The sequence below is a fragment of the Megalops cyprinoides genome, chromosome 5 (genome assembly GCF_013368585.1).
Source record: "Megalops cyprinoides isolate fMegCyp1 chromosome 5, fMegCyp1.pri, whole genome shotgun sequence".
NCBI classification, from domain to species: domain Eukaryota; kingdom Metazoa; phylum Chordata; class Actinopteri; order Elopiformes; family Megalopidae; genus Megalops; species Megalops cyprinoides.
In genome coordinates, this window is record NC_050587.1 from 5,491,386 (window position 1) to 5,517,996 (window position 26,611).

Consider the following 26,611-nt stretch of genomic DNA (forward strand, 5'->3'; position numbering starts at 1 on the left):
CTACAGTGCAACGTTAAACACAAACATGAAATTAAAACCTTGATTGACAGATGTGTGGATCACCAAGCAAGAGCACTTGAACAGACAATCAAAGAGCTTTTCTGGCAAATGCACTGTGCTAGGGCTTCATTCTATCACAGAAATCACAATGTCTACGCAGTGACTGAACGGTTAGATGTGACATTCTCAACTGGATCATTGAACACATCATCAGGTTGAAACAAAGCCGAATGCCCGAGCTACCACAGAATTCATTATGAGGCTCACTTCCAAAAAAAACAAACAAAAAAACTCATTTCATTAGATTGCATTTTCAGATACATAAACTTACAACACGGGTCTAATATGTATGAGGAACAATGCCAGGTCTGACAGCACAGTGAGGTCTGAAAGCTGTGATAATCCTTTGGTCTCGTGAGGTAGCTCAGTTGTGAAATGGTCTACGCTGCATACAGTAGCTGGTCAGCACTTTACTGCTCCATTGTCAATGAAGAAGGCAACCCTGTCCCACTGACTGGCTACTGACACACTAACTGAGCGGCTCCCGCAGTATCAAAGCTTTACAACCAGGGGTCCAAAAAGGGCCAGCAAAATGCTTGCAGCCCTCAAACAGTGACCATACAATTCTTGCTTTGTGGTTGTACAAAAATACAGTAACTTATTTTTCAATTACAAATAACGATATAAAAAAATACTCAGCTATGATCAGACCTCAGTCCCCTCGACAAAATTTTTGTGGAGCTTGACCTCCAGGTTGACCTGCTTGACCTTGACGTTGGAAGCGTCCTGGTCGACATTGAGGATGTTGACCTTGCGGACGGTGCAGTGCATGCTGCTGAAGTTCTTCTCCAGGCACACCTCCACCTTGGTGTTGAGGGGGTACTCCTCCACCAGGCACGTGGGCGTCCTCTTCTTCAGCCGGCACTTCTTGAAAAGGAGGCAGGTGGAGAGGAGGATGAGGACGACCAGGGTGACGGCCGCCACTCCGCCCCCGATGGAGCCGCCCGTGTGCGGGTCGAAGGTCGGCTCCGGCTCCACCTCCAGCCTCAGCGTCTTCATGTTGGTGCCGTTCTTCACCTGGTCGCCCTCGTTGTCATAGACGAGGGACTCGTCCAGTGTGAGGCGCCCTTGTGTCCTGTCCGCCAGGTCCCTGCGGCCGCGGCTCAGGCCGTACATCAGCGAGCGCCGGACCCGCAGCCCCGGGGCAGACTCCGGCCTGATCACATAAATCACCTGCAGGTACCACTGGTGCCCCGCCTCCACCTGCCAAACAGAATATACCCGCCACATCCTCACTCATGCCCTTCATATTAGAATTTATACAGAGCTCACTTATGAATAACAGCTCAGCCTGAAACACCAGAGGAGAGATCCTCACCTTATAAAGGGCATCAACCTTCATGGTGAAGCCGTCAATCCCGGGCATCAGGGTGAGGGCCCGCAGGGCAGCCCTGTCAGACGCGAAGGCTGCCTCAAACGGCACGTCATGGAAATACCTGTCACACACCTCGGGCTGCTGTCGGTCCTGCAGGAGACGCATTCAAACAGTCCGCAATCTGCTCACATTGAAATGTGCTTCCCTGATAAATGTCCAGATTTCAAGGTCAATACTTCAAACGGCTGACCATTCATAGCAAGCATGTGTGGACTGAGATATGGAGAATACATGATTCACACACATGTGAGTGACATAGCTTTTTTTTGGCATTGAAAGTGTTTTTTATTGATTCATGTTACACTCTGTACATTGCCTCACAATTTTTCATTCCACTTGTGACATATCACTAAGCTGTCACAAAAGCAGCCAAACCAGTTGTGTTTCCAGTGCGAGTCCCTGCTGGTTCGTGCTACCTGGTGGCGGCGCGGTGTGAGGGGACGTACCAGCAGCAGGAACCTGTGCCGCAGATGCTTGTTGGGCTGGATGCAGCCGTACTGAGGCCCCTCGTTGTACAGGGTCCCTGTGGGGTCAAAGAAGGGAACGTAGCCATCCCTGCCGGTGCACAGGTACACCTTCTCCAGCTGCAGCCTGTAGGCCGTGTTCAGGCTCTGCTCCGGGTTCCACAGCACCCGGCCATACAGGGTCTGCCCTGGGGGAGGGAATGCAGCACAGGGACCTGTCTGTCTCTTACAGTAGATAATTAAAACAGTGTCTGCCTGGCAACCATAAATACAGAGCTGGACATGGGTAATAGCCCCAGAATGGAGTGGTCTTTTCCTCTTTTTTTGGCCCGGGGGGGTCTGTATTTGCTGACTGGCTGTTTATCAGCACCCTGTGAGCCATATAGGATTGAACACAGCCACCCTGTAATCACAGCAGCACAAAGCCTTTTCCCCATCAGCACTCATACTGCGAACCAGTGTCTGGAGAAAACGTGTACTCCCAAACGCAAGGCACCGAGCAACCAGGAAATGGTGTAACTGTAATATAACTCCCCTGGCGGGTAAGAGCAGCTGCTCACCTATAGAGAAGGCTCCTTTGTAGTCCATTTCTGCCAGGGACATGTCCGCTGAAGCAGGGTTCATCATGAAGACCTTCTGATTGTTGCAGAGCTGGAACTCTGTGTTTAAGGAGTAGACAACAGGAACTGGGCGGTTTGTCTGCTGGAAGGCGATGGGAACAATGAACCTGCGGAAGAGGAATGATTATAAAACTATAAATTTGCCCGTTTGCACTACTGGATAGACTCGTCTGTTGGTTTCTGCGGATCCTTGAAATTCTTTAGCACCAGTGCTTCCCACTAAAAACATGATTACCATAAGCAGTAACCAATCATACATACTGAAACACAACTCCCTTTCCTGCTCATAACGTGAATTCTGTTAGCGAGCAGCGTAGCATACTTCTCTGGGGCGTGTGCTGTGCAGGGCAGCGGCTTGTCTCCCAGGGTGACCCAAGGCTGTGTGGGCTGCACGGTGCAGGGGATGAGGAAGACCGTGTACTCGCCAGAGTAGTCCTTCCTGAAACACACAGCACCAGCATCAGCGCCTCGGTAGGAGCAGCCCCAGGGCGCCACGCTCCGGGACCTCAGCTCACCTGCTGTAGGAGCTGGTGGCCTTCCACAGCTGGTGGGGCGAGTCAAAGGTCTGGGCGCTCCACAGCAGTTGCAGGTCGAAGTCTATGTTGCCCAGGTGCTCCGGAGCCATCAGGTGGGACCGGCGACCCGGGAGGGTGTGGTGATCGAGGACGAACTGACCTGGGGCACACAGAGAGGCTCTGTGTCAGTGAGGTAACACAGCGAGAGCAGAAGAGATCATCTCCGTCACTCCAGTAACACAGCACGGGTAACTGTCACATGATCATTTCTATAATGTCCTTTTTGCTGTGCAACAATAGATCCTTACCTCTAAATTTGGCATGTGTTTTAAATTCAACCACAAGCCGTCCATCGTCTCGAATGTAAATCCTGGCAATCTGCAGCCTGGCAGACAGCACGCTGTCTGTCTGTATACCTGCCGAGAGGAAGGCGACAGTAAGTGAAAGGGTATCAAGGGCTTCTGGAACCTTCAACAGCCCAGCAGCAGAGCCATATGTGGAAGCAGAGCCATAGATATATTGGAAGGGGCACCTGCACAGTGGCCAAGAAGGGGTTAAACGCAATGACGCATGTGAGCATGCAGGTGTCTCATAATCCTACCCAATGGCAGGAGCAGCTGTGTGCATGCTCCCAGCCCTACCTGTCCTCCAGAGCACAGTGTCGTAGAAGAAGGAGAACTCCATCTGGGTGTGGTGCTCCAGGGAGGCCCAGCCACGGGGCGTGGTCACGTACACGTAGGACACGTACAGCGGCACCTGCACCGTGAGGAAGGACTGTGCCGAGTCGCGCACCTGTCGCACAAAACGTAGCAGGTGCTGTCACACCCAGGAACTTGCATGCTTTCCCGGGCCTGCATGCAAATGCCAAGCGCTCCTGGCTCTGGCTTTTACTACAACAGGTTTATCCTACAGAGGTGAGAGTTGAGCAAATGCAAATTCTTGCAAAGCATGTGGCTAGACATGTCATCACAACATTCTATTCCCTACGTGCACAAACACATACAAAGCCACTGATTACTTTCAGCAGAGAAGTGGTTGAGATCCTGGATGCCAGGTGTGGGTTACTCAGTATACAGGATATAAAACTGCTGATACCCATTGAAATATCTTCAGTTAAACCATGACACAAGGTAGGCTGTACATCTGATGACTGCATGGATCTGGCTGGTATAAGGTGTGGTCAGGTCATGCAAATACCTGAGGAGCTGTGGGAGAGCGAGAGGTGGCAAAAGGAAGCGCACCTGGAAGTCGGCTGTGACTGACCCCCCGCAGACATCAATGAGCTCGGTCATGTCGTAGTAAGCGTCGAATGTCCAGACGCAGCTCTTCAGGTTGAGGTGCTTGTAGAGCTGGATGGTTCTGGGCTCTCTCACCTTGGGGTTGAACTGATACGGGCGGTCATACCCCGGGCCCAGCGAGAGACGCTCGTAGGGCACATCAGCCAGGAAACCAGTCTCTGGGACAGCAGCTGGAGCAGAAAACGAACAGGGAGAGGGAGGACTTTTCTCAGACAGCACTGGCTCACAAGAGCCTCAGCTCTGAGACAGGGAGTCTAGCCTTTGTCTGCTGTGTGAACGCTCTTTCCAGTTGAATGCTGATAGCATTTTATAGCACTGTGGGCTGCACAGAATCATTTCACAGTGCATCGGGCACAGAATTAGAACCTCACATTATCATGCATTTCAGACACAACAATAAAGACATAAATATCAAAATGTTATGGCATACATAGAATATGTAAACTGTAAAAAAATATGTCAAATCTAGCAATTCCATGAAAACAACACAGTGAATAACATTATACTGTCAATTAAATGACTATTCTCTCTGGCTCTAAAATACACTGCAGAGACACAGTTCTGGTATGACGTGCTGTGTCACAGCCTGGATGCTCGGCACCTACATGTGAGACTGATAGTTGTGTACTTTCTCCTGAAAGGTGAAGAGGGCCTTCTCTATGGGGCATGGAGAAGTGCTGGCTGGCCCCCCTACTGTGACGAAAGTATGTCAGAGTGACTCCTTACAGGATCGTCCTACCTCCTCTGGTGGACTGAGCACCTTGTGCAACGCGTCCAGACTGCATGGTATAGCAAGAGGCTGGGCTGTGTGAGAGTGTAATACTGAGCAATGGCAGCACATATGGGGAAATTTCCCTTGCTGGCTCTAGACGTTACTTGTGCAACAGCTATGAAGAAGTTTGTCCTTTTCTCTTTCAGTATTGAAGCCAAGCTCATTGAAAAGCATTGTGTGCACCTCTCTCATATGCATGCTTCCGGCCCAGTGGACAGCAGAAAAAATGAACCGTATCTGCACATGTGAAGGACAGATGAGAATGAAAATGGAACCAAATGCTATCAGTCACAAGGGTACGTGGTAAAACATGTTTGTTTTTATTTCTTGAATCTGAAATATATTCAGATTTTTATTTTTTTTATATTTACATTTCAAATTTTATTTTCATTTTATTATTTTTATATACACTATATGGACAAAAGTATTTGGCCACACCTGTTAATTATTGAATTCAGGTGTTTCAATCAGATCCGTTGGTGTATAAAATCAAGCACCTAGCCATGCAGTCTCCATTTGTGATACAAAATGGGTCGTTCTGAAGAGCTCAGTGACTTCAAGCGTGGTATTGTGATAGGATGCCACCTTTGCAGTAAGACAATTTGTGTAATTTCATCCCTGCTGGATATTCCACGGTCAACTGTAAGTGATATTATTAGAAAGTGGAAGCGTTTAGGAACAACAGCAACTCAGCTACGAAGCGGAAGACCACGTAAAATCACAGAGCGGGGTCAACGGCTGCTAAGGTGCATGGTGTGTAAAATTCGCAAAAGCTCTGCTGATTCCATAGCTGAAGAGTTCCGAACTTCCACTGGCATTAATGTAAGCACAAAAACTGTGTGGCGGGAGCTTCATGGAATGGGTTTCCATGGCCGAGCAGCTGCATGCAAGCCTCACATCACCAAGTCCAATGCCAAGCGTTGGATGGAGTGGTGTAAAGCACACCGACACTGGACTGTGGAGCAGTGGAAACGTGTTCTGTGGAGTGACAAATCACGCTTCTCTGTTTGGCAGTTAGATGGGCTTGTCTGGGTTTGGCAGATGCCAGGAGAACGTTACCTGCCTGACTACATTGTGCCAACTGTGAAGTTTGGTGGAGGAGGGATAATGGTATGGGGCTGTTTTTCAGGGTTTGGGCTAGGCCCCTTATCTCCAGTGAAGGGCAATCTTAATGCTTCAGCATACCAAGACATTCTGGACATTGCTATGCTTCCAACTTTGTGGCAACAGTTTGGGGAAGGCCCTTTTCTATTCCAACATGACTGTGCCCCAGTGCACAAAGCAAGGACTATAAAGACATGGTTTGATGAGTTCGGTGTGGAAGAACTTGACTGGCCCGCACAGAGCCCTGACCTCAACCCCATCGAGCACCTTCGGGATGAACTGGAATGGAGATTGCGAGCCAGGCCTTCTTGTCCAACATCAGTCCCTGATCTCATAAATGCTCTACAGAATGAATGGGCACAAATTCCCACAGAAGCACTCCAAAATCTTGTGGAAAGCCTTCCAAGAAGAGTGGAAGCTGTTATAGCTGCAATAGCTGTTATAGCTCCATATTAAAGTATATGTATTTGAATACAATGTCATTACAGTCCCTGTTGGTGTAATGGTCAGGCGTCCGAATACTTTTGTCCATATAGTGAATTTATTTTGTATGTATTTATGTATTTTATATATAGGCCTACCCACAAAAAGTCAGTGCCACAGCACTACCTCTCTACTGCACAAATAGTTCATTTACAATGAGAACTCTTTCAAATTAATAACGCTTAAACATTCTTAACATTCATTCTCTAAGATTACGACTAAACAATCAAACAATCAAAATATCTGTGCTGCAATAAAAAATAATTCAAAAACACATCAGTATTCTTACAAGGCATGAAAATATTAACTAAGTTCAAACAAAAACATACTTCAATACAAAACCAAGCTACTCATTAACAATACAACTACAAGGCTATTTTATTGATACTTTTTTCGAAACAGGTCATATGAGTTGTAACCATGGTGATGCTAGATAGCGTTTGACAGGACTTCTGTAGTTAGCATCTTAGGTAACCATAGAAACGCTAGCTAACTTTGACAGGACTTGTTCCGTTACTTAGTTACTTCAGTTAGCTAATTAAAACATAGGGGAAGTAAATTCATCTCTCTTTTCATTATAAAAACAATTAACACGTCATTACATTCATTTTCCAATAACTGTCATCACATATAACCAATAAAATTAATGCATGGAACATTGCTAGTATTAGCTACGTTAGCTAGAGCATAGCCATTCAGCTAATTTAGACTGCCAGCTAGCTTGGCTAGCTACTGACATACTGAACAAAATATGTAATCCAATACAACATTTATGAAACCAAATCTATTTTCTATCAATACAATATAACTGTGATTCATCCACATAGTGATACTGTGTGTATAAGTATATTTCAGGTTGAAAAAAACAGGTATATAGACCCATATAATCCCTATATACACATATACACGAAGTTAGTGAATTGTCACAGCGCTACCTGTGTACTGAAGAGCAGTTCACTTACACTGACTAACACCGCTCTGTGCTGACTATGTATAGTACTGCCTACACTACACTGCAGCGTCATCTCATGGCTGGATAATAACAGGCTATTGCCATGGATAATTACTGCAGGGATTGCAAATTGACAAAGTTTTATGCGAAACAGTTTTTTAGGGCTGCCTTTTTTGTATATCCCACAAGTAGTTTGCAAAAGCGCCTGCAAAGATGCAGTGATGTACTTGCATGAAGTCAACAGCTATGTTTCACATGACCAGTCCCACAGTTCCACCAGAGCAAGCGCTGACTGACACATCCAAATGACTTTCAAGTACCTCACAAGCAGCTAGCGGATGCCAGAGTGGCGAGACAAACAGACCCTTGCCAGAGGAAACTCACCCGCTCCTGCAGGAACAAAGCCAGCTGTAGGGCTCAACTTCCACTAGGATCAAACACTTCAACTGACTGAGCCACTTGGGAGCACTCCAATTTAGTTAACAATGATAAAAACGGCTAGAAATTCACTTCCCTTGACTGCAAAACATCAAAAGGTTTTCATTATAAAACCATTATAAGAACGGTGGCAATGGTTTGACATACCAAATTATAACACACTTGAAAGTAATGGGGGCTGCAGAAACATAAGGCTAAAACTTGGACAAACAGGACAAGGTGGTCATTCTGTCACCTCCAAACGCATGTCCTGGCCTCTGCCTGGTCCTCCACTCACCAGAGATGCCTTGCAGGTCAGCGAGGGTGACCAGGTTGGAGCAGAAGTGCTGCTGCCGGTAGACAGGCTCAGACAGCAGGAAGTGCAGGTTGTGTAGGGGCATGGTGGACACCAGGGGGAGCATGCCATCCTGGTGAGGGATCTGCACCGAGATGTGGATCCTGCAAGGCCAACATGCAAGTAAACTGTAGTCAACTACACTCTGTACCCTGCACCTATACTCCAGTGTATTTTTTTCAAACCCCACACTCATTCAGAGGCATTTGTCCTCGAGTAATAAACAAACATTAAACTTAGGATCTGAATGGTCTTCTCATTTGGGCTCCATTACCACAGCGACAGGAGCAGTTCAGTTCAGGATGTGTCAGAATGGGCCCCTTCCTCCTCACCTGTTGGGGTGCTCCTTGTGTTTGACATCCAGGTATTTGAGGGTGGCGATGAAGGACTGGGCCTGGAAGCCCCGGGTGGTTCCCATGGCGACGGGTGTGTGGCAGATGGAGCCTTCGGTGCCAATGGTGACGACGTTGCTTCTCAGGGGGGTGCCAAAGTGGCCAGCTTTGTCCAGGGCCTGAGCCACACAGCGCACATGGAAGCGCCTGCTGAAGTAGATACTGTCCAGCACCTACAGACAGACACACACACACACACACACACACAGCCATACACAGACACACACACAGACACACACGCACACACACAAACACACATACACATCCATATACACACATAAGCACACACACAGAGCCATACACACACACAATGACCTGAATGCACACAGCAGACTAAATATGCAGAAATAATCCATAATTTTTCATACTCCCTTATCATCATCAATCATCAGTCATACTCCCTTATAACCATTTTTCATACTCCCTTAATAACGTTAGCATGCAGTGTCAAAATGAAAAATACGCAGTAAAATATCAAATGCAAAAACATTTAAAAAAATAGCCTGTCAATGCTTCAGTGCTATGAATTTATCACTATGTATTGGCTATCCACTGTAGGACTGCCCATTGTAACTGCACAAACACAGCAGTGAGGGTTTTGGCCTACCATGTGATTCACACTGGTGAAGGGAGTGTTGTCTGTCACAGTCTCAAATGGGGATCTGAACCCACTGGAGTCTGTGGGAGCCGCCACCTCCCAGCTGAAGCGGACGGAGGTCTGGTTAATGCCCGCCTCCTCGCAGCGCTCCCGCATTGTTGAGTACTTTGGGTAGTGCTGGTCACATGGGGTCACACAGACTAATGGGTAACCCTGGGAGGGTGACTTCCTGCTGCCCTCTTTAGAAGCCTCCTCTACACAGTCATAGTCAAGCAAGGACACCACCTACAGGGAGAAAAACAAAGAGTCTTCCATGAAAAACAGTTCATTGAGCAAAGTTACATTTATTTAAAAAAATATTATTAAGTGACCTCACTTTTTCATCATACAGAATCAAACATTTTGTGTGTGTGATGCTTACAAAAGTCCCATCATAGCTTGTGGTGATACTTATATAGATTACATCATGCAGTACCAATCCTGATTTAATCTACGCCTGCCTTACTATGGGTGGGGCAGGGAGGATCAGACTTCCTGCTGCGTCCTGATCCAGGATGGTCACTGTTGCCATAGTGATCTCTCCGAGCACAGCATTCGATGGCTCATCAGGGCCAAGGACCAATGAGAATGACTTGTGCCATTCCCTTGCCTCATTGGACAGAATCTCAGTTTTGAAGTAGATGTGGTCCATACCTTCAGCAGAGTTAGAGAATGGAAGTTGAGATCAGAGGCTTTAAATATAGATTTGTATATGACAGAAATTCATACACATGCATAGAGATGAACATGAGAAGCTCAAGATAAGCAATAGAATTTAGATGCTTCAGTTTGGCATTCATTCAGTATACTCATTTCAGTATACTCATTTCAGTATATTGAATAGGGAGGCTGGAAGGGAAAGAAGCACTTAAAGTCAATCACTTTGTGTCAGATGACGGTTACTGACCAGGGCTGAACTTCAAAACTCTGTTCTTAGGACTGTAGTCCACTCCGGACTGGGCTGAGCCATCTCGGGTGCTGCAGCGGACCTTCGAGGTCCGGTTTTGGTCCCCTCTTCGGATGACCTTGACATCCAGGGCCTCAGTTCCATCCGGGCTGGGAGGCTCCCTGATTTGATATGCTGCTTCCTCAAACTCAATTGTGGGTGCTGTATTACATGGAAGAGACAATCTCATCATCAGTACCAACACATCCTGCCTCATCACAGTACTGTTAATGTAACTGACTGCAAGCTGAAATAAACAATACCATTAACTATGGATGCATTAGCAGCAGAACATGTCATTACAGCCCCACAAAAGTGGCTTAATTTTTCTTATTGTTTTGATGAGTGTTAGAAGCACAGGGAGCTCTTGTACTGCAGGTCTATCAACCCCATTCTCTCCAGCTTCAAGAGAGAGCTGAGCCGGGCTGCTTACCATCCTCATCATTGGTAATGGTGACAGTGGCAACATTATTCCTGCCCACTGCAGCCCCACTCCAGTGGTCCCCCAGCGGCGTCCCTAAGTGCACGTGGAACTCCTCCTTGGGTTCGAACACTGAGTCATCATTAATCTGAATGGTGCAGTTCTTCACCTGCAAAGCAACAGTAGTTGTGCTCTGAATCAGTTCAAACCAGTCCTTGACCACAGGAGAAGGTGCTTTGCCTGGTAATGCCATTGTGGCATAATTACACATCGATTTTTCCCTTGTCAACCCTTTGTAATCAATGCTGTGAGGTGACGTACCCTTTCTCCTTTGAGGAAAGTAACGCGGGATTTCTCTGTGTTTCTTCTCTCTGCAAAGTCGTCCAGCCCGGCGGAGGACATGGTTCTGGTGTAGCACCGGACGGAGGATAGCAAGTTCACGTCTCCAGAGCGAACGATGGGAAGGTTCAGGACGCCATCTTCTTCCTTCACCCAGTACGCACTCTTCTCAAACTGCATGCTGGGAACTGGAAAGACACGCACGTCTTACACCCACAGGACTCTCGGTGAAATCTAACAGCTCGTAATGCAAATGTACAGCTGTCCCACAGTCAGGTCTGTGGTGTCCTGCGTGATCAGGTAAAAGGCTGTAGGCTTCGGGGACTCTGTGACGTACTGTCCAGGGAGGTGTCGGTGATGAAGACCGACGCTTCAGAAGGTTCGGTGAGCACCGCCCCCTGCGCCGAGCTGAGGAAGACCACAAAGGATTCCACACCTTCGATGGTGGGATTCTTGGTGTCATCCACTATTGTTAAACTGCAGGTCTGTAAACGGTAGACAGGACAGTGGCTGCTTCACAGACAGGAAACTACAAAGTTGTTACAGAGAAAACTAACAGCTGCATCAGTGGTCCTTATCATTATCATCACTATTCATATAGCAGATGCTTTTTCCAGAGCTACTTACAGGGCTAATAGGGCATGATACATTAAATGCATCATAACAGAAAGGAGAACAACAGCATAGACAGATAGCAGCCGTAATTACACTAAATATCCATTAAGAGGAGACACAGTATTAATATAACATGACAATAAACATGCTGCTGAGCAATTACCCTTTAGAGCTACATAAAGGTGTTGCACTTGACTGAACGCTTATGTATGTGTGTGTCCCACCTATAGGCAAGTAGGACCATTACTCCTACCTCCTCAGTCTTCCCTGGCTTGAACTCCACCCTCTTTGAGCTGGGGATGTAGTCGATGCCGGGTGTGGCCGAGAGAGGGTCCGAGGGCCGTGTGGCACACCACACAGAGGTCACAGAGGAGAGGTCACTGCCCGCTCTGAGGAGGGGGATCTCGATGGTGCCTGAATGGACAGATGTACAGGCTTTACCAGTGACAGAAGGTTCCCCAACAATCCCCTAACTGTTCCTTCAGGATGTTCAAATGGGCCACACCTGCGTCCTCGCTGTAGGTGAAAGAGGCGCTGCCCAGGAACACGGCAGCAGCGTCGTTGGGCCCATCGATCACCACTTTGGTGACAGTCACGTCCCCAAGGCGGGCGTTGTTGGACACGTGCGAAAGGATCAGCTCGAACTCCTCGGCCTGCTCGTACTCCCGGTCGTCGAGCAGCCTCACGTCACAGGCGGCTTCACTCATCCCTGGCCCCAACACCACCCGGCTCTCCTCGCCAACCTCGCGGGTCGCAAAGTCCGAGCCCGACCCTGGGGACTGCAGGCTGCTGCCGGTGGCAGACTTGGGGACGGTGTGGCAGAGGACAGAGACTGTGCTGCTTGTGTCACCTGTAAGGGGGTCAAGGCACTGGTCAAAGATACATGGACATATGGACTCTTGAGGGATGAAAAAGGGAAACATCCATTCAAATTTCAACCCCAAACAAACTGAAAAAAGGAGAGCTGGTATCACTCATGATTTGTGACTACAGTGTGGGTCATTAGCTACAATTCCATCGCCCCTCATTAAGTCCTCAGAGCCACACCCACCTTTCCTCTGTATAGGAGCGGAGAAGGTGCCAATGTCCTCGCTGACATGGTAGCTCTGCCTCTGAAACTGCAGTGTGGGCTCATCCTCCGGGTCCTGGATTTGCACCTCCACCCGTGTGACCATGCCCAGCAGGGCGTACATGGGCACACTCAGCTCCACACCGAAGCTCTCCATGCCCTCAAACACCCGGTCGTCCTCAATCTCGACAGTGCACACCTTGGTGTCTTCGAGCTCATTGAACTGCACCTGACACAGGAAAAAATGTTACTATTTTAATTTGTATGAAAGAAATGAACATCTACTGTATTAACTGGACACAAATTCCATAAATAATCACCCATGCAGTGTTGTCAGTAGTATACTGTATGCATGCCAGCAACATGGAGCATAATGGGTATTTTCTTGTTGAAACTTAACCCTCCTGTTATGTTCAAATTTACAAACATCCGTTATGTTTGGGGTCAATTTGACCCCAGCAATTTAAACCTCCAGAAAATGGTGGAAATTAAAATTGCTACCCAAATTTATGTGTCAGGTACTTTATGTTTCTTTGTTGACTACATAAATAGGCTTTAAATAACCCCCCACCCCCCACCTCTATACATGTAGAATATGTATTATGCGACTATGGAAAAACATGACAATCACCATTAAGTCTCACTGATTAACCTAAAATCGAAGAGAAAGATCTTTTTGGTATGTTAAGGCCTTTATATTATTTCTAAGTACAGATTTTTTGTTATTACGAAATGCAATCAGACATTCATCCACAGTCATGTGGGGGCCTGGATTGTAAAGAAAAGGTAATCACTGAACCCACTTGTCCCATACATCCCGTATTGCTGCGAGTTTGTCACGCTCTCGTCGGCCCTGCGTTGTTTCTCAGTCATCAAAGCGTATGACACAGGAGAAACGATGAAATTTCTGTAGAGACATAGTGGCTGGAAATATTGCCCTTCCAGTGTCAGCATTCCAAAGGCCTGCTGTTGCTTCGCCTTTTGACTTGTAAACTCCTGCCAAAATGAGCAACCCAATATAGACTTTCAATTGGGTCACATCCATGTCTTTCCAACTGCCCCCATACACACGCCTCCCCTCCAAGTTTGTCATCTCAAGTATATCCTTTTCAATTGATGGTGTTATGAAGAGCTCAAATGCTGATTTTATGTCTTGGGCATGGCTTACAGCGTATCTGGTGGGGCCTGGAACCATCCTGATAACATTAGCAGCACTAAGTCTACCCTGTCGTTCAAGTGGGGAGAGGGACCACAATAACTTTCCATTTTTGGAAGGTAACATGCCTTCTGGTGGTTGAGAAACAGGAGGGTCAACACTTACAGTCTCATTCTCATCAGAGGAGGATGCCTCATAATCAGGGTCCTCCTCAACGTTATCCTCTGTCTCAGACACATTCTCCTCTGTGTCACTCTCACTGGCAAAGAGCTGTGACAAAACCTCATTGGCAGAAAACCTTTGCTTAGAGTTCATTTTCAATTGAGAGAGAGAGCATAAAGAGAGAGCACACAGAGCACCAAGAGGAATGGTTTTGAAGGCTGCTGTGCAAGCTTTTATATGTTTGCTCCTCCCCTACTGTCATGCGCAGACACAGGTGTGGGAACCATAGTTCCTCTGCCCTACAGCACGGGAAATATCAAAGTTCTCATGGAAATTATGTTTTCCCCTCCCCCATGTCATGTGGACTGTCAGTGGTTCTCGCACTACTACAGGTATTATTATATTAGGTTATGGCCCTAAAACAGAGGGACGTGTTTTTAATATTATACAATTGCATGTTGCAGTGTCCTCAATATCATCCAAAACAAATGTGTGTTGATATTTCTTACATGTTTTATACAGCTAAAACAGCCTGGGGACAAACTGACCCCAAGCAACACCAATGCATACAACATGAGTACAGGGCATTAAAAACATATCATCAAGTTAATTTTGTGTTTACCCAGTTGTCCTTATTAAATTAGGAAAAGTCATTAAATATTTAGCAAAAAAAACGATGTTGAGCATTTATTTAGAGACGTTAAACATTGAATGGGGTCAAATTGACCCCAAACATAACAGGAGGGTTTTAAGTTTAATGCCACTGAAAGAGAAATTAAATCTTATAAAAGAATTGGGTACACTCTTGTGTTTTAACCTGCCTCCTGTTGCTTATTCTAAATCAAAATGTAAGTGTTCTAAATCAAGATAAGGTTGAACCGAATGAAAAAAAAACTAAGGGTTATCGTGCCAATTTTGCCCAGACCTTCTGGGAGTCTCCAACACCCCCAATCTCATTCCTGCACACAACCATGCCATCAGATGAGGTCTGCCACAGAGGGCAGGGCAGGTAGGATATGCTCTACCTGTGTGTAGTGCTCTGTGTAGTCCAGCTTCCCCGGGCTGGAGCCAAGGTCGGAGGTGGCACTGCCCGGCTCAGTGTGGCACAGCACCATGGCGTAATGGCTCAGGCTCCCTGTTCTCTTTACCGTCACAACCACAGAGCCAGCCAGCTCGCTTACGTTGTAACTGCAGTCACATGGGCGGGGTGACATCAGGGCATAAAGTTTCATTTTTAAATTCGCGAGTGCCATCAGACAGTTCTGTACACAACACACCACACAGTATTTAGCAAAACATACACTCTTACGACAATGCAAAACCAAAACCGTGAAGTGTTATTGATGATATTATATGGACAGAACACAAACATGATTTTTCACTGCAGCCCAGTAACACATGTCTCCATGCTAAAACACTCCTCCGAGGCTGCAGGTATGGAGCAGGTAAAGCCATACTCACCTTGAGTGCTCAAAGGTGATGAGAGACCACCAGATGTGAAACGTGTTATCAGTGACCTCAGCAGGTTTACTTCCCTTCACCAGAAATGTAAAGTTGTCTGCAGTCTCCTCAATGTTCTCCTCATGGAGGACATAGTGAATCAGGCCCAGGTTAATGTCAGCTATAGAAGGCAGGGAACGACAGAGGTAGTCACCTCATGTGCACATTATTCTCCTCCCTTAGATCCCTTGCATTACAGTATGGTTCAGGCTCCTAGAGTGCTTTTGCTAAAGACCGTGGTTTTGTTGTTGCACAGTAGCTTCACAGTGTTGAACATGTGCATGACACTCATTTTAACACTGGAGATACCTTGTGTGAAATTGCTTATTGGAGTGCCAGGTCTGAGTGAGCTCTCCAGGAAGCCATGCTTAGGTCCAGTTGTGACTTCATACACCAGCTGTGCATCGTCTGTGTCCGGGTCCATCGCAAGCAACTCCTTCTTAGAGATCACAGTGGCGACCTGAAACCAAGGAATTTGTGTCGCTGCACACTGTTCACACAACTACAACTTTAACTGATACCTATATTGTCCAGTAGGGGGAGACAATGTGGTGCCAACGTCCCACTGTTGTCTTTTGTTCAACACTGTGAACTGTGGCAGAAAGTTATTCCTGCAGATTGGGGTCAGCACAGTATTCTCAACTGCCAGATGTTCCTGACAGAATCGGATGAGCAGGTTAACCTTTTAAAGCCACTTTCCACTGATGTTTCCGATGACTTAATCCTGTTGTTATCCCAAACTGCGACTGCACAGTGGGGGATACTAAAAATGCTCACTGCAACTGGACATACTACTAAACTCAATCTCAATATTGGATAGCTGCTTAAAGAGTACAAGGGGAACTACAGCAGACACTGAACACATTATAGAGCACCAGTGGTGTGATTACCTTATTGCCTATATACTCAAGCCACTGCAGGCCCAGGTTGGTGACCACACGAGGAGTGCCATCGTCCACTAGGAGAATGTCAATCTTAAAGCTCTGGGGGGCAGCTGTCACAACCTACAGCAGCGAACAGCAAACAGGGGCTACAGTTCAGAGGGGGAAAGTTTTCCTCAATGCAACTGTTTAGACTTAATGACACTTAGCCACCATCTGCAAATTGGTCACGCCGTGTCCTGTTACCCAGCCAGATAATAATGTCAGGCAGCTGCTCTGGCAAGTGCAGTAATCGTGCTTTAATTTAAGCCATCATAGTGCAAACCTGCTGCTGCTCTGTCCTCACAGAACAATGTTCATCAGCTGAAATGCTCTGATGAGGTTCTGGCAGGCTTGGTAGGGGAGAGGCAGCAGCAGCACATTTAGCAGAATGATGGGAGCCCGCAGCAGGGCAGCCTGTCTCCGGGTATTAGAGCATTAACAGCAATCAGACTGACACATCGCTAATGCTACAACGCATTGTTAATGTTACAACACATCGATAACGCTACAACACATCGCTAATACTACTACTACAAATTGCTAACTCTATGACACATAGCTAATGCTATGACATGTCGCCAACAGTATGACAAATCGCTAACACTACAACACATCTCTAACACCACAACACATTGGTCTGACACATCGCTAATGCTAGAACACATCAGTAAAGCTACAACACATTGCTAACACTACAACATTTTGCCAATAGTAAAACATATTGTTAACACTACCACACATCATTCACACTGCAACATATCCCTAATACTATGACGTGCTTCACATTTGAAAAGGTGTGTGCGATTTCAACGCTAACATAAGCTCCTAGATACCAGAAAGACTTCAGACAGCACAGCATGCCCTACAAAGTGAGCTTTTACTGTCATGTCACGTTGGCTCCTCCTCGCCAATGGCCCCGCCCACCTCCTTCCCTCCCTCCTCCACCACAAAGAGCCGGTTGGTGCCGTCTGTCATGGTGAAGGTGAAGCGGTCCGCCACTGACTTGCTGCCATCGTGGAGGTAACTGATGCGGCTCTGAGAAACGTCCTCCATAGTGAAGGTGCTGGTCTCTCTGTAATGCTGCCCGTCGACTGTCCTCTGGAGGGCGCCGTGCTGAGGGGCCTCTACGACGCTGAAGGTGATGGAATCCTCCTGGGGGGGTGAGGAAGAGGAAGTGCAAGCTTCATCCTGCTGACACCGGCTACAGCAAATTTGGCTACAGCTATTTGGAAATAGACAAGCCCAGTGAATCATGCTGATTTCATCTGAGCCAAGACTCAATTTGTGGAGGCGTGGAGGAAGTAGTGCTCTGGCAGACACATACAAACTGTAAATCACTGCTTCGCTAGGCTGGGGCATTATACAGCCCCGTGTGATATCTGCTTCACCTGTGAGATGATCACCTGTGTGTCTGCGTCCATGGCCTTCAGGTCAGACTCTGTGAGGGTCTTCCTCACCCCCACCTGCACGCTCATCCCCTGAGCCTGGATCAGCGGCAAGGAGTTGCCCACTGGCGTCAGGGCCATGAGGAACGGCTGGGTGATCCGGGGACACACAGAACATTGCAAACTATATGTACTGTGTACAATAAACCCAGGAGTTTCATACCAGAGCTATAGAGACAGGGGTGCTCTCTGGACTGCAGCGGTAGGCTTTTACTGTAGAAACGTACCTAAGCCTAATGCATGAAAAATGCACTGCAATGTACCTAAAACATGGATTTGTAATGAGAGGTAGAAATTATTTCTTTTCTAGGTAAAAGGTTGAGTTTCTTTCGAGATACAATGCAAGGGAAACTCTTATGGTCTTCAGGACGAAGATATCTCCAGCCAAATCTTTTCCTTTCCCTTCTATTATCATTTTAAGCAAACAGTCATCACTGATGTATACAGCTTCCATGGAGAAACGATGCAAAATGTAAAAACTATAAAAATGTTGGAGAGTGCCTGTTCTGGGCATGACACACCAAGTCCGTTTCTTGCTGATAAATTTGGGTTCTACAGGAAAAGGGGCTACAAGTCCCCTGTGCAGGCGCGCCGTACCTCGCTGGGCTCGTCGGACACGGCAAAGGTGAAACCGTCCGAGCGTCTCTCCCCCTCACTAGAGCGGATGCCGCCGGCAGCCAGGTCGGCCTGTTCCCCTGTCCCTGAAACATAATTACACAGCACTGTCCATCCCATCTGTGTGACATCGACAGCTACAGGAACAAAAACAGGATTTACAGCCGTCCCTTCACAGAGGGTCACCGGCCACCCGAGGGCGTCGCTGAAAAGCAGGACCATGTAAAGCACACATCTCTGCCTCATTTTTCATCCCCGAAGTTTGACAAAGTCACCGGGATCGTTAAAATCCCGCATGCTTCTGCAAAATCTGCAGAGAGAGGGTGGCAAGGAGAGACCAATTAAAAAGGCGGGGGGGTGGGGGGAGAGGGAGAGGGAGGGGGAGGGGGGTGGGCACGGCGAGTGCAATGTCTCCACAGAGGGACAGAGCCGGAGTGACAGCAGCTAATAGGCTCTCTTTGGGGACGTGTGTGATGTGCAACACTGCAGCTGCTTAGAGTTATTACTGCTGTCAGGCCTCGCTTTTGTCAGCTTCCACACAACAGCATGCTCGGGGCAAGCACAGTACACACTCATATCCTACAGTATAACAACAAGGAGTGAATTCAGTCTCGTTTAGCTCCCATCCAACTAATACGATTAAGAGGCACTCAGATACCAGTAATTAAACGTGTTCACCACAGGGGTTAACAGTATGAGGACTTTTTCTCTCAGCAGATATTTCAGTCAACTTCACTTCAAAACAATTTATGTGTGCATGCGTGCCTGCATGTGTGTGTGTGTGTGCGCGCGCACATGTGTATATGAGTATGTGTGTGTGTGTGTATAATGTAGGAGAGCTGGTGTGTGTACCTGCAGAGGCACTCCTTTTCACTGAGTTCTCCTCCAGCCCCCTCTTCCTCACCACCTTGGGGGTCCGGCTGTGGTCTGAAAGGCAGAGTCACATCGTCGGTGTGAGACCCTCAGCAAAACCCTCACACTGTCCAGAACAGCTTCTGTTCCTCTGTACAAGCACACAGTCCTGCCTAAAGCATCCTGTGCATCCAAAACACCACTTTCCACACTTTTCCACATCAAACACACAACAAGGGCAAAGACAAATGTTTTCATCTGTTTCTTTCATATATTTTCACAAATTTTTCATTTTCCTTCAGCTGTTTCTCACACTAATGATTAATTCAATGTTAGGCTGATGCTTTTAATGAGTATAATTTACAATCCACTCTGGTATAATACATTTTTATGTGAATTCTTGGTCAAACAAGATGCTTTAATTTCATATCCTATTTGAACTATGAACTGGATTTTTCCTGATTTTTTTCCTCCTTCCATTCAAGGATGTGAATTTTGTTCCATTTTTCAAATTCTGAGCATACTGTCCTCACATGCCTGTATTTCAACCATTTCAACTTTGTCATTACTACCTTCAATTTATTAGTCCAGCAAAATAGCATAGAATGGTGTGACACACACACAAACACACATGCTAATCTGACAGCTGGTCTCTAGGGCTTATTAAAGCATTAGATGCATACACTGGGATGAGGAGTCACTGTGGGACAGTAACACACCATTGAATGGTGTCTCCAGGTCTTCGAGGGGGACCTCATTCTCAGGAGTGTCCGGAGCGGTCAGGGAGGGGTTGGGGACCACATCAGAGGCCTCCTGCTTGAGAACGTTGTTTTCTGATATCACTGAGGCTCTGTCTGTCACACACTGGGCACAACAGGTGAACAAACAGCTTTATGCTCATTCCCAAGCTCCAACAGTAAAACTAATCAGATGAAATAACAGAACACAAGCAAACACACAAAGAAAGATATGCCAGCAAAATGAGACTAATCAGTTTGCATTAATGTGTGTTTATCCTTCATTTGGACTCTGGAACATACTACTGCGAGTAACTTACAGCGCTTGCTGTCCTGTATTGTCCCTGAAAGCACAGTGATTATAATGGACAGAAGAGCGGACGTTGCCAGGAGAAACATCCCTACCTGGATGACTATGCTGAAGCAGTAGAGCTCCACCTGGCTGGGCCCAGGGCCCGTGCAGAAGCTCAGCTGCTCCTGGCAGCAGGTGGCAGGGGGGCTGAGGTTCTGAACGTAGACGAGACGGCCAGAGGCAAGGTCCTCCAGGGGAAAGGGGACCTCCGGGGTGATAACTCCAGCACTGCCCGACCCACCAGCTACAAACGCCAACCACACAGTAAACACGTTCTGATCAATGAGTGCCAATGCCCTGTGCTGTGAAAAAGGTGGCATATTTTGAAATGAATGGCTCGTTTCTAGCAGTGGTTTCTGAAATATATGTTTCCCTTGGCTGTTTTCTTCATGAGATTAATGATTGCTAGCTGTCAAACAGACATTGCTCTGTAATAACAGACGTACAAATCCCTTCTGTTTTGTTCTGCGTCAGGCTATTTTTCTCCTAAAATAAGGTGAAATGAAAATCTATTTAACAACAGAAAATTCTGGCATGGACATTGAACTTTCTGCTCAGTTGTATAGGAAATTTGACTAGGTGCTTTTGAAATGTGTGAAGAAATCAAACTGACTCTGGCCATAATGTCTGGGAGACCTTGTGACAGTGCAATTTCATGGCAGGTGATGCACTCTTCAGATGAAACTCTGCAATTCTAATAAAGGATGATGCCATTCTTTTTCTCACTTCTTTCTTCTAGCTGATACTGTAAGAAGCTTGTCCCTGCCAGTAACATTGTTTTTGGCAAGGTCCTTGGGGCTTACCCCACTCTATGTTCTTGATGAAGCCATACTTGGGTGGGCTCTTCAGCCACAAAAGCCGGTCCTGTATGGGCGTGTCCACAACTGCAGCTGTAATATTACTGGCTGACAGCTGCATTCTGCCACCTGCCTGTACCTAGAAACCCAAAGTAAACAGGAATAAAGTGCCCTCTGACATAAGGAACATTTAAGATGAATTTGAATACTGTTATGAATGTTAGAAGGAAGCCAGAAGGCATTGCAAATGCTGAAAATGGTTTCAAGTGAATAATCTGTTCAAGAAACGTTCAAAACATTCTGAAACACTGCAGCTGACCAATGCAGGCATTGTGTGCTCCTTACTCATTAGTCCCTCAAAAGAACATCCTTTTTCTCTGATGAACTGAGGGATTCTTATCTGCTAATTCAGAGTTAGTAAAGCACCTCAGTGAAGTAACTCTCCATAGCTGCACTGTTTAAGTAAAACAGTTTGTCAATGGCAGGATGTATATGTTACAGTGGCATTTTAGAGTTAACTGTAACTGTATGAACATTTCTGTAGGGATACTGTCCATTCCCTGTGATCCATCACTTTGGTAGGACTCAGATGCATTCAGCATGGTAAATATTAATTGTAATGCACACTTACAAAGAGAAATATTCATTTCTTGCAAATCATACACACCAGGCACCCTTGACAGCTGCTAGGCCTTGCATTACCTGTGGTTATGCAGTCGCCGTGACACGATTCTCCATTTTTATACTGCAACCCCAACATTCAAACAGCCATTTTTCAGCCACTCACAGCAACACAGAGAAATAGGAAGCACAGCTTAATTATAGCGCCCCCTACCTTGAACGCACCCTGCAACATACAAACGGGGGGCTGCTTGCGGAAAGGCAGAATGACAACAGCACACATCTGGTTGTCAAGGTGATTGTTGTCCTTGTCGTAAACGGTGAAGTGGAATATATCAATGACTGGTTGACTACCAATTTCAGTGGAAGTGATATACCTGTATAGGCAAAGAAGATGGAGATAGTTTCAAAAGTCTATATGAACCACGATTCTGTGCGCAGTGATTAAGATAACATAATCAATCAAATTCAATTTCCTTATTGATATTTAGCTTTTGAAGTGATGATGATGTTGATGATGATGATGATGATGATGGTGGTGGTGGTGGTGGTGATAAGGACATGATAAGTAATTAGCAATTGAGAGTTAACTCATCTCATACATCACCCATATGCAGCACTGTCTATCTTTAACTTCACTGCCTTCTGGAGCTTCCATATTTGACCATAATTAAAACCACAACACCACAAAAAGACGGGTATGGGAGCATACAACTGCATTTTGACAGTATTTACTTCCTTTTGCAGCAATTTTACAGCATTTTACAGTAATGTATTTAAAGTGATGGATGCTGTAAATACAAGTTTTACCAATTCAAAAAGTCTGCATTTAAGTCATTCTCATCCTAGTGTAACCTAACTCAATGTTAATTCATCTCTCAGACTGATTTAAGAATAATAATGAGATTCTTTCTAGTCGTCTGATTTTTTTTCTTCTCTTTATTATCATAAGCTGAACTCGAGAGAGCAATAAAGCAAACAAATGGCACACTATGGAAGAGGGGCCGTTAGTGTTCATATTTGATTTTCATTAAAACACCTCTCTATGGACCACTAAATCTCTGAGAGGGAAAACTTTGAAAACCTTGAACATCTAATGTGTTAAATTCCCTGTCAGCAATTTCCCACTCCACTAAAACCAAGATGAGATTCAGAGCTCATTCAATATAAAACAGAAACAGAAAATGGAGAAATACTGGAATCAATATGCGGAGGGAAAAGGCTAGGTGAGGACAACATGGCACCTGCACACTGTTTATTCACCCAGCAAATTCCTGTTTCCAGAGCAGCACACATGGCTTTAGTTCAAATGATGTACCATTGGTACTGAGGGATGTTTCCTGAAGCAAGTAGGGTTAGCACCTAGGTCAAGCTTTACAACAGCAGTGCCCCATATGGTACTTGAACCTACAACCTTCTGGTTAAAGAGAAAGCTCCCCATTACTACACTATACCACATCTGCTGGCGACAATCCCCTGGTGTTGCTACCGATGTCCATGACCTCAGTGATTTGGACAGGGGTACGTCCTCCCCCCACAGAGCTGAGACAGTACCGTATCTGATGGCGGTCGATGTCCTCCATGGTAAAGGACGAGCCCTCCCTCAGCTCCTGCGGCCCCAGTGTGGAGCCCATCCTGGTCAGGGTGCCATAGACAGCCACAGACTGCAGCTGGATCCTGATCTTCTCATCTGAGGAGCCATTACTCTGCAGAAGCCCCATGTTACAGAAAACATGGTTTTAACAACTCCCTTTGAAGATATTCCACACAAAGAACTTCCCTTTAAAGAGCCCATGATATTCCCCCTAATGTTTATCGCTGGATCCCCCTGCAAATAATACCTTATATTAATATATCAGTAGAGGCTTGAAATTATATTACAATGTGTTCAAACCCTTTAATAAGTGATGTAGCAAGCGTGCACCAAGGAGATTTATGAGTGCTTGCTAATACTTAACCATATACTTTCCTTGGGCTTAGTGTTAGCAGAGGAGAGCCAGAACTACTTTTCATATGAAGAGTACAATATATTTGATGATCAAGGCTGATACACTGTAACCGGCATGATTTGCCTGTTTCCTTTCACATAGTGTAGTTTCCTGTTTCCTTTCATACAGTGTCATTTCCAGTCTCCTGTAACAGTGTAGTTTTCTATTTCCTTTCATACAGTGTCATTTCCAGTCTCCTTTAACAGTGTCATTTCCTGTTTCCTTTAATAGTGTCACTTCCTATTTCTTTGAACACAGTTTAATTTCCTATTTCCTTTCATACAGTTTGGTTTCCTGTTTTCTTTCATAGTGTCATTTCCCATTTCCCTTCAGACAGTATCTTTTCCTGTTTCCTTTCATACGGTGTCATTTTCTGTTTCCCTTCATACAATGTCATTTCCTGCCAGGTGGATCAACTGCGCTCACCACGTAAGACAGGTGTGCACGTCTGATGACTGTACTGCTCTTCTCAGGCACCTCCACGAACAGCTGGGCATCAGGGTCCAGGCGGGGTCCATCCGCCATCACTCCTGACACCAGCACTTGAACCGTCACTGAGGCCATGGATGTGCCGTCTGTCACAGAGAAAATCATGGAGTCTGCCTCTGTGGTTCCTCCCCCATGTTCATACAGCAGAGCATTCTGGGTGATATCAGCAAAGGTGAAGGTGTCGTCTGTAAACAGAAAAAAGAACACTAAACAGTTGCTTTTCATGTATTTGACAGACATGGTGTTTCTGACTGCTCTGGCTGCGTACCCTTCACCATTTCTGTCAGCATGTCCTTGCCTACTTTCCGGAGTTTTCCGTGTGATGGAGGGTCCAGCAGCTCAAAGCGTAGCTCAGCAGGGGCCACATCTGCATCAGAGACGGCCAGCAGCCGCCCACCTCCACAGCAGCCATGGCAAGCAAAGGGTTAAGGAAACATTACACAGAAGTCAAATAAAAGTATTTGCGACATAAAAAGGAAGGTGCTTGTGAAAACACATGTCCAACTACAGTCTGCTTGTGAAACTGTTCAAATGGTCAGTATGACATGTAACACTCACAATATGTAACAACAATACTTTGACTCCGTGTATGGTTTCTGCTTGTGTTGTACTCTGCTTCACTTGTAAGTTCGCTTTGGATAAAAGCATCTGCCAAATGAATATATGTAAATGTAACACTGAAATGGTCATGTTCTCATGAAGCTGCATGAGCACACAGAATATTAAGAAAAATTCCTGCATTGTAGCTATCAGAGGATGAATCTCAGCATACATTTTTATCTGACTGAGACAGAGAGGGGAGGCGCGAGTCTTACCTACAGGAGCTCTGTCCCCCAGGTTAACCTCCAGCACTGGGACCAGCACCTGCAGGAGAGGTGGCTCCTGGCAGTCCCCCAAAAGGAGGATGGCAAAGTCCAGCTCTGGGGTGGTGTGTTCCCCATCAGACACTGGGACATAGCCACACCACATATCTCTGTTACTACAGACCTTGCCTGTCCCCCACACACACACACACAAAAACACACGCACAAATGCACAAACATATGCACACACACACACACACACACACACACACACGTACGCACACGTGCACGCACACACACACACACACACACACACACACCCCTTCAAACACACAGACACAGACACAGGCACAGACACACATACACACACTCACAGATACAGATGCACGCGCGCGCACACAGACACACACACCCACAAACACACAGACACACACACACACACACAGACACAGACACAGGCACAGACACACATGCACATGCACACACACGCACACACACACACACGTACATACATACACACACACCCACAAACACACACACACACACACACACAGAAAGAAAAGGCATGTGCTGCACCATCTCCAAAAAAGCTCCACTTAATCGATAACACCCAGAGGAATAACCGCTCCGAAATAAAATGGCCTCTGATGGCAGCATCAGATACTAATTGAGTGAATCATCAGTCATGGGCTGTTATCTAGGCGACCTCAAGGGAAGTGTAATTATACAAAATGAATAACTGATTCACCTTTATAGTCAGTTTGCAAAAAGAAAACGAGCAGCTACTTCCCTCTTACTGAAAAAACTCAACTGACATTATGAATGCCCTCTGGTATCAGTTCCGAGATTGTGTTACTTTAAGTAGCACACCAACTGCAGACAATTCAGTTTCAAACTTATTTTTCAAGTCTTTGCTTCAAACAGCAGACACATTAATAGTAAGTATATGTCTCCTGGAAGTAAGTTAGTTTGAATCAACTAATGGAAGAAACAAACAATCTCACTGCAAGCAATATCTGGCTCTCTGTAGGAGTAGGCAATGGCCTGGGGTAGCAGCGGGTGCAAAGTGGATAAGTGAGAATGGGGAATGAATTAACGGAGACGAAACTCCTCTGGAAATTAACAGGTATTAAACACTCTGTGAATAAGTATCACACCCTGAGTGAAGGATGTTTACCTTGTTATGTTAATCTCCACACTCACCTTGACTTCAAAACAACCATCTCACTCATCTAAATCTGAAAAGTACTGTCTCACTCATCTAAACCTCCAAGCTGCCATCTCACCCATCTGAACATCAAAACTGCCATCTATGTACAGGATTCTGAGATCATTCT

The 26,611-nt window shown here is 46.1% G+C and overlaps 1 protein-coding gene across 1 annotated transcript in view; it reads right to left on the minus strand.

Moving 5' to 3' along the window:
• The window catches only part of LOC118777600 (extracellular matrix protein FRAS1-like), a 65,551-nt gene continuing 38,940 nt past the window's right edge, over positions 1-26,611 (minus strand). The window contains exons 30-65 of the mRNA XM_036528696.1: positions 25,287-25,418; positions 24,740-24,868; positions 24,409-24,656; positions 23,549-23,700; positions 22,209-22,371; positions 21,380-21,512; positions 20,630-20,820; positions 20,207-20,351; positions 19,488-19,562; positions 18,609-18,721; positions 17,979-18,110; positions 17,500-17,727; positions 16,543-16,656; positions 15,962-16,112; positions 15,614-15,773; positions 15,178-15,340; positions 12,817-13,063; positions 12,271-12,615; positions 12,019-12,179; positions 11,488-11,635; positions 11,133-11,338; positions 10,824-10,980; positions 10,352-10,552; positions 9,911-10,098; positions 9,415-9,690; positions 8,748-8,980; positions 8,359-8,519; positions 4,276-4,490; positions 3,676-3,826; positions 3,343-3,450; positions 3,035-3,194; positions 2,842-2,958; positions 2,460-2,626; positions 1,882-2,087; positions 1,379-1,525; positions 1-1,263 (exon numbers count right to left, since the gene is read on the minus strand). Coding sequence (XP_036384589.1) covers positions 706-1,263; positions 1,379-1,525; positions 1,882-2,087; positions 2,460-2,626; positions 2,842-2,958; positions 3,035-3,194; positions 3,343-3,450; positions 3,676-3,826; positions 4,276-4,490; positions 8,359-8,519; positions 8,748-8,980; positions 9,415-9,690; positions 9,911-10,098; positions 10,352-10,552; positions 10,824-10,980; positions 11,133-11,338; positions 11,488-11,635; positions 12,019-12,179; positions 12,271-12,615; positions 12,817-13,063; positions 15,178-15,340; positions 15,614-15,773; positions 15,962-16,112; positions 16,543-16,656; positions 17,500-17,727; positions 17,979-18,110; positions 18,609-18,721; positions 19,488-19,562; positions 20,207-20,351; positions 20,630-20,820; positions 21,380-21,512; positions 22,209-22,371; positions 23,549-23,700; positions 24,409-24,656; positions 24,740-24,868; positions 25,287-25,418 — 6,581 coding nt within the window. The 3' untranslated portion in view covers positions 1-705. The remainder of the gene's footprint in view (positions 1,264-1,378; positions 1,526-1,881; positions 2,088-2,459; positions 2,627-2,841; positions 2,959-3,034; positions 3,195-3,342; positions 3,451-3,675; positions 3,827-4,275; positions 4,491-8,358; positions 8,520-8,747; positions 8,981-9,414; positions 9,691-9,910; positions 10,099-10,351; positions 10,553-10,823; positions 10,981-11,132; positions 11,339-11,487; positions 11,636-12,018; positions 12,180-12,270; positions 12,616-12,816; positions 13,064-15,177; positions 15,341-15,613; positions 15,774-15,961; positions 16,113-16,542; positions 16,657-17,499; positions 17,728-17,978; positions 18,111-18,608; positions 18,722-19,487; positions 19,563-20,206; positions 20,352-20,629; positions 20,821-21,379; positions 21,513-22,208; positions 22,372-23,548; positions 23,701-24,408; positions 24,657-24,739; positions 24,869-25,286; positions 25,419-26,611) is intronic.